The sequence below is a fragment of the Rhinopithecus roxellana genome, chromosome 11 (assembly GCF_007565055.1).
Source record: "Rhinopithecus roxellana isolate Shanxi Qingling chromosome 11, ASM756505v1, whole genome shotgun sequence".
Lineage (NCBI taxonomy): Eukaryota > Metazoa > Chordata > Mammalia > Primates > Cercopithecidae > Rhinopithecus > Rhinopithecus roxellana.
The window spans coordinates 30,222,093-30,236,745 of NC_044559.1; the positions used below are offsets into that span (position 1 = coordinate 30,222,093).

The 14,653-nt window shown below is 53.3% G+C and overlaps 1 protein-coding gene across 1 annotated transcript in view; it reads left to right on the plus strand.

Moving 5' to 3' along the window:
• Positions 1–14,653, plus strand: part of TACC2 (transforming acidic coiled-coil containing protein 2) — a 261,013-nt gene that overhangs the window by 205,531 nt on the left and 40,829 nt on the right. The window contains 1 exon segment of the mRNA XM_030940741.1: positions 11,862–13,173. Within this exon segment, the coding sequence (XP_030796601.1) occupies positions 11,862–13,173 (1,312 nt within the window).

Here is a 14,653-nt window from a genome sequence, read left to right on the forward strand (position 1 = left end):
AAACTATTCTGGCCGAGGCGGGCGGATCACGAGGTCAGGAGATCGAGACCATCCTGGCTAACATGGTGAAACCCCGTCTCCATTTAAAATACAAAAAATTAGCCGGGCATGGTGGTGGGCACCTGTAGTCCCAGCTACTCAGGAGGCTGAGGCAGGAGAATGGTGTGAATCCGGGAGGCGGAGCTTGCAGTGAGCCGAGATTGCACCACTGTACTCCAGCCTGGGTGACAGAGCGAGTCCATCTCAAAAAAAAAAAAAGAATAAAGTATTCTTGGCCGGGCGTGGTGGCTCACGCCTGTAATGCCAGCACTCTGGGAGGCCAAGGAGAGTGGATCACCTGAGGTCAGGGGTTCGAGACCAGCCTGGCCAACATAGTGAAACCCTGTCTGTACTAAAAATACAAAAATTAGGCAGACATGGTGCCTCATGCCTGTAGTCCCAGCTACTCAGGAGGGTGAGACAGGAGAATGGCTTGAACCTGGGGGAGGTTGCAGTGAGCTGAGACCACACCACTACACTCCAGCCTGGGTGACAGAGCCAGACTGTGTCTCAAAAATAATAAATAAACAAACAGTTTAGAAGAAAATGATAGCATGTTACGGGGCGTGTTTCATCCCCAGCACCAAGGAGTGTGCGGAGAGGCTATTTCTGGCCACAGGTGCGTCTTTTGGGATTCCCAGTCTGATGTCCTGCCAGCTCTGGGAGAACAGGACGCCACTCTGTTCTCTTCTTTGGTCCTGTCCTTCTTCCTTCTGCCTAACTTCCTTTCAGCAAAGCAAAGAACAATCTCCATTCTTAAAAACGAACATGCACAACACTGACCTCTTTCTTAGATGGCAGTTACTAAAAGAATGAGCATTATTGAGGATTAAGAGATAACCTCCACCAAGGAAGGGGATGGAAACGCTAATTGCCGCAGAGTCACAGCCCCTCAGAACCTTGGATTACACCAGTTGGAGTGTTTGAACGGGGACTTTATGTTTTTCCTCCTTTGAAAACGGCCGCGAGGCTGGCTGTGTAAGGATTGTACACTCAGGAGACTTACGGCTGGAACTGTGTCTGCTGAAAGGCCCCCTAGCTTGGGCTGTACAAAGATCCATTTGATTTGCTGCCCTGGTTAGAAAACCGCCTCCCAGGCGGAGGGTCCCCTCGTCCATTCTGTAGACCAGCATGGGGCATTACAAAGGCGTGGGAAGGCAGCTGTGCTTGCTAGTGTAGGTGGCTATAGGAGAAGAAAGATTCGTTCTGTGAACCACAGGAAAGAAGGGCACTAGGGGAAAATCTATTGTTTACTTTCCTCTACACAGTGCCCGGGATGTTGGGAAAGGTGCTGCGGGAACCATGTGAATTAATACACGAGACCTTTGGCTGTGAATAAAGACGGTTTTTCCTCCTGGCAGCCTACATTTTATAAAGCACTCACCTGCCCTACCTTGGGGCCTGCCAGCATTTCTGGGCTCCCTGGGATGGAAGATGTGTGGACTGGAGCAGTCCTGCCAGCCTGTCCTGAGGGCTGTAGCCTGGACCACAATCCTGAGGCAGAAGATGGGGCAAAGGATTACACGTGCTGCCAGCTGGGGTGGGCCAGGACTCAGCTCATCTGAGCGCAGTTCCCTTATCTGTAAAATGAAGAGGGTGATCTGTGGGCCCCTTCAGATCCTTCCAGCTCTGGCCTCCCGACCTGAGGTCCTGTGAACGGAATGGTTGGCTGATGTACAGTGACCGTGTTATTAGAACTCAAAATCGGCCACTGAGGGACATAATTACATGTCATATAATTAAATAATAGCCCCCATTCAAGCATTTGCCTTGTCGGGGCTGTGCCAGGTCCTCTGAGTGTCTCATCTCCCACTCAGGTGAGGGAGGATCAGCCATATGCACACAGCATCCCTGTGTAGTGGGTATCTTCCCCTGATTCCCCAGCGACACGTGGAGGTTACGAACCTCATGCGCCATCTCACAGCAGATAAGGGGCTCTGGTGTCAGAACCCAGGCCTGCCCACCTTCAAGCCTGGTTCCCTTCCATTTGGAGCCAGAGTGCTGTCTGCGCAGGTGCAGTGAGCTGGTGCCTTTGTGCGCCTAGCCTGGGGCAGGCCCTTAGTAGGTGCTGAGTGAAAGCTGTCCCTGGACCTGCTGTTGCTCAGATGTGTGCTGGGGCAGTCCTGCCAGCCTGTCCTGAGTGCTGCAGCCTGGGACACGCCCCCGAGGCAGAGGATGGGGCAAAGGATTGCGAGTCAGTGGGTGATCAGTGGGGGTGACATGGCAGGAGAGTTGAGGCGGATCCGTTCTGACAGTTGCCCACCTGCCCATCAGGGACATTGTTCAGCATTGGGGAATGCAGCTTCTTTACTCATTCTTGCTAGGAGATTGCCAAGCCCAGGGAAAGGCCCATGTTGGGGCCTTGGAGGTAACGGGGGCCTCCCGGTGCCCTGCGTGCCTACACTGTTCCTCTGTCTCTGGGGACATGGTCCCACCAGGCACTGATTGTGCCGCTGCACCTGGGGGCCCGAGCTGTTGAGCCAGGAGTATACAGGTTCACAGCCACCCGATCCAAGTGCCAGTGTCCTCGCCAGGTACTGATTGTGCTCCAGGTGGCTGTTTGTGGACAGCTGTCCTCACATTGACTTGGAATGGAGCTCAGTGCCCAGCCTGGCTGCAGAGCACACAGTGGCTTCCATTTTCTTTGGACCCGCCACTGGTTTTTGTACACACTGTTACCTGCTTTCATCTCCAAGGAGGCCACATGTGGGTGCTCCCTGTAGCCACGGGAGATTTCCTGGCATGGGGTAGGGCATCCCAGAACCCAGCTGAGGCCCTTCCCAGCCTGGGGCAGGGGCACAGGGGTGGATGTCACTATGGCGTATGAAGAGCAGGGGGCTATGGTTGCCTTTTCCTGGCACCTGCTATGCCCTGGGCCAGGTGCTTACAGACTCTCCCTCTTCACCCACACAAGAATTCCCTGTGACAGCTAATGACAACACACTGTCTTAGGTCCGATCATGCGGCTATCACAACGTAACCATAGACCAGGTACCTGTTAGCAACAGAAGTGTATTGCTCGCAATTCTGGAGGCTGGGAAGTCCAAGCTCAGGGTACTGGCAGATTTGGTGTCTAGTGAGGACCTGCTTTCTGTTCACAGAGAGTACCTCCTCCCTGTGGCCTGACATGGTGGAAGGACATACAGTCTTCCTCAGTCCTCTTTTGTAAGGGCACTAATCCCACTCTTGAGGATACTGCCCCCGTGAGCTCATCACCTCCCAAAGGCCCCACCTCCTGATACCATCACCTTATATGAGGATTTCAACATAGGAATTTTGGGGACACACACATTTGGACGAGAGCCACAGCGAGCTGAGGGCCGAGCCTTTTCAGGCCTGGGTCTGGCTGCCACAGGCACTCAGGCCCTCTTGAGCCGGCTGCTCCCTCCTCACCATGTGAGTGTTTCATGTGCCCAGGACCAGGGAACAGGTGAGACCACTGGAGATTTTGATGCAGTCCAGGCAGAGGCTGGCACTGCACCTGGAGGCCCTGGCCATTGAGCCAGGGGTATATGGGTTCATAACCACCAGATCCAAGCCCCGCTCATCCCAGGCTGGAAGGATGATGGAGAATTTGGGGCCTGCATAGAGCCAGGTGAGGAAACATGAGAGGACAGTGACCTCACCTGCCCACAGTGGCCACATCTACAGTGAGAGGACGGCGACCTCACCTGCCCACAGTGGCCACATCTGCAGTGAGAGGACAGCGACCTCACCTGCCCACAGTGGCCACATCTGCAGTGAGAGGACGGCGACCTCACCTGCCCACAGTGGCCACATCTACACTGAGAGGACGGTGACCTCATCTCCCCAGGGTGGCCACATCTACACTGAAAGGATGGCCACCTCACCTGCCCACAGTGGCCACATCTACACTGAGAGGACGGCAACCTCACCTGCCCACAGTGGCCACATCTACACTGAAAGGATGGCCACCTCACCTGCCCACAGTGGCCACATCTACACTGAGAGGACGGCGACCTCACCTGCCCACAGTGGCCACATCTACACTGAAAGGATGGCCACCTCACCTGCCCACAGTGGTCACATCTACACTGAGAGGACGGCGACCTCACCTGCCCACAGTGGCCACATCTACACTGAAAGGATGGCCACCTCACCTGCCCACAGTGGTCACATCTACACTGAGAGGACGGTGACCTCATCTCCCCAGGGTGGCCACATCTACACTGAGAGGACGGCGACCTCACCTGCCCACAGTGGCCACATCTGCAGTGAGAGGACGGCGACCTCACCTGCCCACAGTGGCCACATCTGCAGTGAGAGGACGGCGACCTCACCTGCCCACAGTGGCCACATCTGCAGTGAGAGGACGGCGACCTCACCTGCCCACAGTGGCCACATCTGCAGTGAGAGGACGGCGACCTCACCTGCCCACAGTGGCCACATCTGCAGTGAGAGGACGGCGACCTCACCTGCCCACAGTGGCCACATCTGCAGTGAGAGGACGGCGACCTCACCTGCCCACAGTGGCCACATCTGCAGTGAGAGGACGGCGACCTCACCTGCCCACAGCGGCCACATCTACACTGAGAGGACGGCCACCTCACCTGCCCACAGCGGCCACATCTACACTGAGAGGACGGCCACCTCACCTGCCCACAGTGGCCACATCTGCAGTGAGAGGACGGCGACCTCACCTGCCCACAGTGGCCACATCTGCAGTGAGAGGACGGCGACCTCACCTGCCCACAGTGGCCACATCTGCAGTGAGAGGACGGCGACCTCACCTGCCCACAGTGGCCACATCTGCAGTGAGAGGACGGCGACCTCACCTGCCCACAGTGGCCACATCTGCAGTGAGAGGACGGCGACCTCACCTGCCCACAGTGGCCACATCTGCAGTGAGAGGACGGCGACCTCACCTGCCCACAGTGGCCACATCTGCAGTGAGAGGACGGTGACCTCACCTGCCCACAGTGGCCATATCTACACTGAGAGGACGGTGACCTCATCTCCCCAGGGTGGCCACATCTACACTGAAAGGATGGCCACCTCACCTGCCCACGGTGGCCACATCTACACTGAGAGGACGGCGACATCACCTGCCCACAGTGGCCACATCTGCAGTGAGAGGACGGCGACCTCACCTGCCCACCGTGACTGTGTTCACATGGGGAGGACGGCGACCTCATGTGTCCTGTGCTCCTTGGACGGAGACAGCAACAACCTGGCAGGGCCCCAACCCTCTGGACGCACATTCGCTTCCCCTGATGACCTCACTGGAGGGGCTTGACCACTCCACATCCGCACAGGCACAGTGGGCCGCGGATGGACCCTGGGATGCTCGGGGCTCCCACAGACCCCAGGCTGGTTGCTCAGCCCATTATCCTTCCAGGAAGACAGGGGGATCACGAAGCCCCACAGGTGTTGTTCTGTTACAGATGACATTTGATGATAATAGAAAAATAGTAACATTGTGGGGGGTGGTACTAGAGACAGTGACATCAAGGCATAGCAAGGTTAAGGAACTTTGGCCAAGGTCACCAAGCTGATTAGTGGCAAAGCCAAGGTTTCAGCTGCTTTTTATCTGACTCTGGACTCTTTGAAACTGACCTCTTTTGAATCTGACATTATGTTAGTGGTCTGTCTGCATGCTGTCTACTTCAGCTTTTAAAGAAAGCACTTTTCCAGAGTGTCCCATTTCATGCCTGCTTGTAAAGGATGAGGAGTGGCCCCAGGTCACAGCTGGTGTTATTTCCCCCATTGCCCTCTCTCTCCGCCTTCAAACGAGCAGTTAAGTCAGTAAACTGGCAGAGCCCTTGTGCTGATGCTGGGGCCCTGCCTGGGGAACTGTGGCCCCTTGGTAGGCAGCCCACCAGGAAGGAGCCCCAGCAGGACAACAGGTGGGGACGTGGCAAGGAAAGCTGCTCATCTCTGGCTGACACGAGAGAAGTGACAATCAGCAAAGCAGGACAGACAGGTACATGTGGGCTGGGCACGGTGGCCTGTGCCTGTAATCTCAGCACTTTGGAAGGCTGAGTTGGGAGGATCACTGGAGCCCAGGAGTTTGAGACCAGCCTGGGCAGCATAGCAAGACTGCATCTCTACAAAAAATTTAAAAACTAGCCAGGTGTGGTATCACGAGTTTGGCTGGCTACTTAGGAGGGTGAGGCAAGAGGATCACTTGAGCCTGGGAGTTTGAGGTTGCAGTGACCTATGATAATGCCACTGCACTATAGCCTGGGTGACAGAGTGAGACCCTGGCTCTTAAAAAAAAAAAGAAAAAGAAAAAAGAAAGAAAAAGTGACACGTGGCGTGCTCTAGGTGGAGCCAGGACCAGCCCGGGGTTGCTGAAGTCCCACCTGTCGGAACCGCCCCCACAGCACAGTGGGGCTGTCACTCCAGCCGTGCTCCTGCGTGTCTTCTTCTTACCCCACCGAGCAGAGCCTCCCCTTAGGTTCTCCCCATCCTAACCATGGCTCTGTCACTTAGATGCTCACAAGGCGGACTCTGCTGGGAACAGTTTGGTTTATGTAAAGAGAATTTAATTTCTTCATCACTAAGTGAGTTAACATGGTCGGTAACTGTCTCTCCCCACAATGCCTTGACGGCACTTTTCCCTCTTGGTTTCTGGGAATTGAACAGAAGTTTGACCTCAGGAAGCAGAGGAGCACAGACCCACCCGGTGGGGGTTCCTGGGGTCTCTGTGAGATCCTGAACACCTGCTGGTCTGAGGACAGAAGGCAGCCATGGCACGGGCCTCCTGCTCTCTTGCTGGTCAGTTTTGGGTTGGTTTCTTGAGCTGTCTGTTTTGGACCACATCAGAGGAGGGTGGGCACCAGAGGACAGCCTCTGCCTGGCACTTCTGCAGCCCTGATGCCTCTGAGGTAAAACCCCCACAGGAAATGGGAGCTCAAAGGCCCATCCAAGCTTATCCTCAAAGCCCACTCATTTTTGTGGCCAAATACGAAAGCGTGGCCCACCAGAGGTTTAAGAATGAGGATAGACCCAGATAGAAGCAGATGAGGTGAGACAGCCCAGTTCCAGACTTCCCGATGAGGAGACGCAGCTGCGGCACCTGTTACGATGGGCCCCGAGCCCCACCCCAGCCCCGTGGAAGGAACTGCCGCTCTGCAGAGGAAGGAGGCAGATGGAGGCGGAACCTGGGGTTTTAATGAGTGTCTCAGGTGTATCTTAGGCTAGACAAATTTGGGAAATACTAAATTCATTATGGACTTGCTCTGAGCTGCCCACAGCAACCAGCAAACTGCCACACAAAGACCAAGTACTGCTTTATCTATATCTCGTTAGCCTACTTAAAATGAAGACCTTTTCCCAGAATAAATATTACTAATTGAGGATTACTATTCATGTACTTAGAAGATAGAAAGCCATGCTCCCTGTGTAGGAGACCATCTACCCGTGATGTGTCAGCTTAAGAGAAGAGAGTCTGTGAGTGCCTGGGCACACCTCTGGCCCTCTGGGCGCCAAGGATCCCTGCCCAGAGTGAACTCACGGCGGGATGGGGGAAGGAGGGAAGGATGGAGAAGCGCCAGTGTGGGGGCTGGCAGCAAGTGCTTCTGTGAGAAATAGTCCAGCAAGGCTAAGAGTGTGGCCTTTGGAGAAGGTAGGGTGACATCAGCTGGGTGATGTCGGCTGCCCTGTCCTAGCGTTCTCCTTTTCCTGGGAGCCTCCTGTCATTTCTAACACATTTGTTTTCCCTCAACCTGGGCATTTTATTTGCCCAGCACTGTTGCTATGTCTGAATTGTGGCCTCCAACATTTGTATGCTGAAGCCCCAACCCCCAATGTGATTATTTGCAGGGAGGATGTTTAAGGAGACAGTTAAGGTTGAATGGGTTCATACGGGTGGGGCCCTAATCCCATGGGGACCAGTGTTCCTATACGAAGAGAAAGAGACCAGGAGTGCCCACAGAGAAAAGGCCATCTGCAAACCAAGGAGAGAGGCCTCAGGAGAGAAAAACCCACTGGCGCCTTGGCCTTGGACTTCCAGCCTCCAGCACCGTGAGAAATACATTTCTGTAGTTTAAGGCGCCCAGTCTGCGGTCCTTGGTGATGGCAGACCAGCAGGCTCATGTAACTGGGAAACCCTAGTGACCCTTTTCATCTGATGAACCGCAGGTGCTGACTTTGTTATCAGACTGAGCCAGAAACCTGGAGCCTGTGTGCAAGGCACTGTTCTCTAGGGCATTGCCCAGATCTGTGCCAGTGGAGACAGGAGGTGGAGGAAGTGTTGTGTGTGTATTCATCTGGGGTCCTGTCCTTCCTTACCTCTATAACCACAGCACACCCCACAGTGGCTGATATATAGAAGGCACCCCAGGTTATTTGTGGAATGAACAAATGAATCACACAGTTGATTGCATCTGCATCTGTCTTCACACAGATATGCCATGTGGATGTTTAGAAATCCAGCAGGGGAGCAGGGAGGCTGGGTGTGGTGGCTCTCGTGATCCTGTAATCTCAGCACTTTGGTAGGCTAGGGCAGGCGGATCACTTGACGTCGGGAGTTGGAGACCAACCTGGCCAATATAGTGAAACCCATCTCTACTAAAAATAGACAAATTAGCCAGGCATGATGGCACATACCTGTAATTCCAGTACTCAGCAGGCTGAGGCAGGAGAATCACTTGAACCTGGGAGGTGGAGGTTGCAGTGAGCTGAGATAGCACCACTGCACTCCAGCCTGGGTGACAGAGTGAGACTGTTTCAAAAAAAAAAAAAAGAAAATCCAGTAGGTGAGCAGGGAGGACATGGAACCCATTTGACCACAGGGGCCATTCCAGCCCTGTGAGGGACCCCGTGGAGCAGCCTGCTCTGGTGACCAGCACAATAAGACAGCCGCTCCCAACCAGGGAGGATTTTGCCCCTGCCCAGGGTACATGGCAGTGTCTGGAGACAGTGTGGGTTGTCACAACTGGGGTAGGGGGTGGGGCCTACTGGCATCCAGTGTGTGGGGGCCAGGGATGCTGCTAAGCATCCTACAGGGCACGGGACAGCCCCCGGGATAAAAACCTGACTGCCCCCAAACGTCCATAATGCCAAGAATAAGAAACCCTACAGCAAGATTAGGTTTCCGGTTCATCATGAGCTAACGAGAGCATATCAGTTCTAAAGAGGAAAGCCATGCTAAGCAGGCAGGGAGCTCTTTCTTCTGGAGGAAGCAATGAGCAGATGGTTAAGCTGAATATCCGCTCATTGTTGCGTGATAACTGCTGACATTTGAAGGGCCTCCGAAGGCTTCCTTCTGCGGGCTGCAGAGGCACGTGTAACAGCCTGAGACGGAGGTTAGTTTTTGTGGGCCTTGCTTTAGAAATGACGGGATAGGCTGAGGCTCCTTCTTCTTCCTGCCAAGGCCCATTTGAAAGCACCTGGTCCCCCTCAGCATCCCCTGGTCCTCTGTGCCCTCCGTGTATCCAGGGGCAATTACGGAGCAGGAAGAGGAGGTCACTGCTGGTGGGAGGATGTGGTACTTGAGAGTACTAGGGCCTAGAGGAAACAGTGAGTTGATTTTAGAAAGAAGGGAGGCAACACCTTTTGAAATGAGAAGGAAGCAGGAGTGTTTGGAGAAACCATCTGGTAGAAAGAGCTCTGTATTTAGGGCATCTGCTCCAGGTAGGCCCTGGGTGGAGAAGATGGGAGTGAGAGGCTTGAAACCAGGACTAGCTCATAGACGTGCTTCCAAATGACGTTTTCAATCCGAGCATTTCTTGATCCTGTAAGAGAAAGTGTGACCAGTCAAGCAGGAAACAGAGCTAAGGCTGGTTCCTAAACTCAAGAAGCTTGGGGTTTTCTTGTGTTGTGAGCTGAGTTCTCTGCCAGGTTCTCCAGGAGAAAGGTTGCTTATGAGCAAAGCTTGGTAAGCACTGTGCAAAGTACTCACTGCCCAGAGATTTGCAGTCGGGAGCATGAATTGCTCTGAGAAAATCAACAGGAAGAGACCAGTTCAGGGGTTAATTGTGCATTTCCCAAACCTTGTTTGTTTGTTGGGATGAGAGAGAAGGCTCCCAGATTTAGCAAATGAAAATACAGGGTGCCCATTAAATCTAAATCTTAGATGAACAAAGAATCATTGAGACATGGGACATACTTACATTTAAAAAATGTTGATTTATCTGAAATTCAAATCCAGCTGAGCATCCTGTCCTTTGTCTGGCAACCATGCCAGTGGTGGAAGGGGACTGGGGGCACATAACACCTGTCATGAGGTGCACACCCAGGTCTTACCTGTGCCAGCTCCATTTATTCCTCATTCTGCATCCTCCTAGTGCTTAGGCCTGCAGACCGCTTTATCATGTTTGCCCCCTTGTCCAATGACACACATTTGGTTTTCTGGCAAATCATTTTCTGGCATCCGTGACTGCCTGGAGCAGCTGTGAACTCAGAAATGCTTGAACGATGCCGCTGGGTGCCAGCAGAACCCAGAGCAGCCGAGCCAAAGCTGGGACTGGCCAGACCCCCATGGGCAGTAGGGTGGTGGGACCTTAGAGCATCATTTGGCCAACGTTTGCAGCATCTGCAGCGTGTTTGGGAAATAGGAGCGACCTCCTTGGCTGGTAGTGGCTGATGAGTAGAAAAGCTGAGAGGCGGCAGCTGGGAGAGCAGTGAGAATAGGCAAGAGCAGGGCCAAGGATAAGCAGGCAGGACTGAAGGAGAGGTTACACCTGATGGCTGGAGCAGCAGGTGGCAGACAGCAAGTGCCACTACAGGTGCCGGGGGCCTCCGTGTACAGGCTCCCCTGTTCTTCACAGTGGCTCTGAGGAGTCAGGAACAGGCTTGTTGGTGGCTGTGGCTGGTATTAATATTTATGGAAGCTCCATATGCCTTCCTGCAGGGTTTCTGTGTCTTGCTGTCCCACTCCTGACCCTTGCTTTAGCCACACTGGCCTCCTCGCTATTTCTGTAACATACCAGGTGCTCCTGCCGCAGAGCCTTTACTCGTGCTATTCCTTTTCTGCCCAGGATGCTTCCTTCCCAGGAGTCCTCCTGGTTCATGTACTTACCTTGATTCTGGTCTTTGCTTAGATGTCTCCTCAGAAGATCTTGCCTGACTACCTTATTTTAAAAGTGAAACTCCTATCCTGGCTTTATTTTTCTCCTTAGCATGTGTCACCCTCTGAAATTCTGTACATTGTTTGTTTATTTTTGAGACAGAGTCTTAGTCTGTTTGGCTAGAGTGCAGTGGCGCAATCTCGGCTCTCTGCAACCTCCAGCTCCCAGGCTCAAGCAATTCTCCTGCCTCTGCCTCTGGAATAGCTGGGATTACAGGCGCGTACCACCACGCCTGGCTAATTTTTGTGTGTGTTTTTTTTAGTAGAGACTGGGTTTCACCATGCTGACCAGGCTGGTCTCGAACTCCTGACCTCAAGTGATCTGCCTGCTTCGGCCTCCCAAAGTGCTGCGATTACAGGCATGAGACACCACGGCTGGCCCTGGCGATTTATTCACTATCTTCCCCTGAATAATGTGACTTCCAGAAAGGGAAAGATTTTGTCTATTTCTGTTCCTTGTTGAATCTCTAGTACTTAGAACCATGCCTGGTCCTGATGAGACACTTGGTGAATGTTTTTGAATGAATAGTCTGAGCTGTTCTTTAATCGGTCCTCATCACCCGCGTTGTACAGATGAGGGAACTCTGGGCAAGCCTGGCCTGAGTCTCGAGCTAATTATGGGTGGGCCAGGATCTGTACTCAAGTAGTACACCCAGTGATGGGCAGGGGTGGCCTGGGGCCGTGGTTTGTCAACCCCTACGCTGGAAGGTGATGTTTTGGCACAAGAGGAGAGGTGCCCCAGTGCATCCTGTGTCTGTAATTGATGGATTTGTCTCTGTTTCCTCAGGATGTGGTTCTGAGACAGTCCCTGTCCCTGATGGCCCACGGAGCGACTCGGTGGAAGGAAGTCCCTTCCGTCCCCCGTCACACTCCTTCTCTGCCGTCTTCGATGAAGACAAGCCGATAGCCAGCAGCGGGACTTACAACTTGGATTTTGACAACATTGAGCTTGTGGATACCTTTCAGACCTTGGAACCTCGTGCCTCAGATGGTAAGAATCAGGAGGGCAAAGTGAACACACGGAGGAAGTCCACGGATTCCGTCCCCATCTCTAAGTCGACGCTGTCCCGGTCGCTCAGCCTGCAAGCCAGTGACTTTGATGGCGCTTCTTCCTCAGGTAATCCTGAGGCCGTGGCCCTCGCCCCAGAGGCATATAGCACGGGTTCCAGCAGTGCTTCCAGTACCCTTAAGCGAACTAAAAAACCAAGGCCGCCTTCCTTAAAAAAGAAACAGACCACCAAGAAAGCCACAGAGACCCCCCCAGTGAAGGAGACGCAACAGGAGCCAGATGAAGAGAGCCTCGTCCCCAGTGGGGAGAATCTAGCATCTGAGACGAAAACAGGATCTGCCAAGACGGAAGGTCCTGGCCCAGCCTTATTGGAGGAGACGCCCCTTGAGCCTGCTGCAGAGCCCAAAGCTGCCTGCCCTCTGGACTCAGAGGGTGCAGAAGGGGCCGTCCCCCCGGCTTCTGGAGGTGGCAGAGTGCAGAACTCACCCCCTGTTGGGAGGAGAACGCTGCCTCTTACCACAGCCCCGGAGGCAGGGGAGGTGACCCCATCAGATAGCGGGGGGCAAGAGGACTCTCCAGCCAAAGGGCTCTCCGTAAGGCTGGAGTTTGACTATTCCGAGGACAAGTGTAGTTGGGACAACCAGCAGGAAAACCCCCCTCCTACCAAAAAGATAGGCAAAAAGCCAGTTGCCAAAATGCCCCTGAGGAGGCCAAAGATGAAAAAGACACCCGAGAAACTTGACAACACTCCTGCCTCACCTCCCAGATCCCCTGCTGAACCCAATGACATCCCCATTGCTAAAGGTACTTACACCTTTGATATTGACAAGTGGGATGACCCCAATTTTAACCCCTTTTCTTCCACCTCAAAAATGCAGGAGTCTCCCAAACTGCCCCAACAATCATACAGCTTTGACCCAGACACCTGTGACGAGTCCGTTGACCCCTTTAAGACATCCTCTAAGACCCCCAGCTCACCTTCTAAATCCCCAGCCTCCTTTGAGATCCCAGCCAGTGCTATTGAAGCCAATGGAGTGGACGGGGATGGGCTAAACAAGCCCGCCAAGAAGAAGAAGACGCCCCTAAAGACGTAAGTTCAGGGGTGGAGGTGGTAAGGATCGGAGGCGGGGGTGCAGATTGACTGTGACCATTGGTCATGTGCCTGGATAACCTTCAACTGCCCTAACCTTGCCCCTGGGTGCTGTGATGATGCCACGCTTATGGCCTTTGCACCAGGCAGACAATATACATGTTTTTCTTTCTCTCTGCGGTCACAGTGGTGGCATTTTCCCATCCACATACCCCTTTGTGTCCTTGATCTTTTGCTTTAATAAATCAATGGTCTAGAGCTTTACTTGTAGCCAAAGACCTGATGTTCAGCTCCAGAGCAGTCTGGGAGATCCCGTGTAAGGGAAAGGTCCCTTAGAAATCTGGTTGATCTCCCTATTAGTGACTGATGACTTTTTGGAGAAGCTAGGAGATACGCCCTTTAAAATATTAAAATTTATATACTTGTTTCTGCCTATTAATGAGACATTAGCCCAGGAGGCAAACATAGTAGATTCCAGGAGGCCCAGGAATGAGAGATGTGGCCTGGGCCCCTCCCTGCTGCACCCCAACCAGCCTGTAAGAAACACCCCTCTTTGTCTCCTTCCTCCTCTCCAGTCATCTTTTGTAGACAAAGTCCCTGCAAGTTCTGAAGAGATAAATGGAGCCTGAAAGCAGGGAGCAAATCCCCACAATCCCCAGGAAGCCATTAGTCCTTGGCTCTGTGGACTTGGCAAAGACAGACATTTGACAAGGCCAAGTATATTGTGCTTAAAAACCAAACACCCATGCCTCCAGAATCCATCCCAAGACCCGGCTCTAACATAGATGGCTGCTGGTCCTTTATTCTTTGGCCTCTGTGGTTAATACCTTGGCGATTTCCTTACTCTTATGGGCAGTATTGTCAATCATTTGACAAAGCTGAGGAGATCAGTCTCCCAGGGGCAGCAGAACAGACCACAGTGCTGGCCCCTCTGGGTCTGTCTGGCACGAAAGAGACAGAACGACATGTTTACCTCCATTCTGGGCTCCCCCTGACGTTGAACATCTGAGAAGAACCCAGGGCCTCCTAAGAGGAGGTCTCTGTAGCAGGTTACCTTGGATCAACCTGCCACTGTCTAGTGGTGGCTGGAGGCCATCCTGGCCAAAATGGGGGCTTTTTTTTTTATATCAGTTCCCCAACTAGGTCCTTCCTAGAGACTCCCTAGAATTCACGTTGGAAACTTGATTTCAAGCCCGAAAGAGGAGAAGTCTGCAATGGCTGGACTGCAAGGCCATGCTCTCTCATCTGTAGAATGAGAGCCAACCTTAGCCACCACCTCCTCCTTCTCCAAGACATGTCCTGTGTCTCATAGGCATCCCCAGTCACTTTCTTGTTTGAGCATCAGAGCTCACAGGGGTCAGGGAAGTTTACCCAGCTTGTGGCCTCACCTCTAGCGCAGAAGGGACTTTGACTTGGAAGATCGTGCATGGGTCTGACAAAGCTCTTGGGGCACCACGGCTTTGTGGCATCATTAGGACCA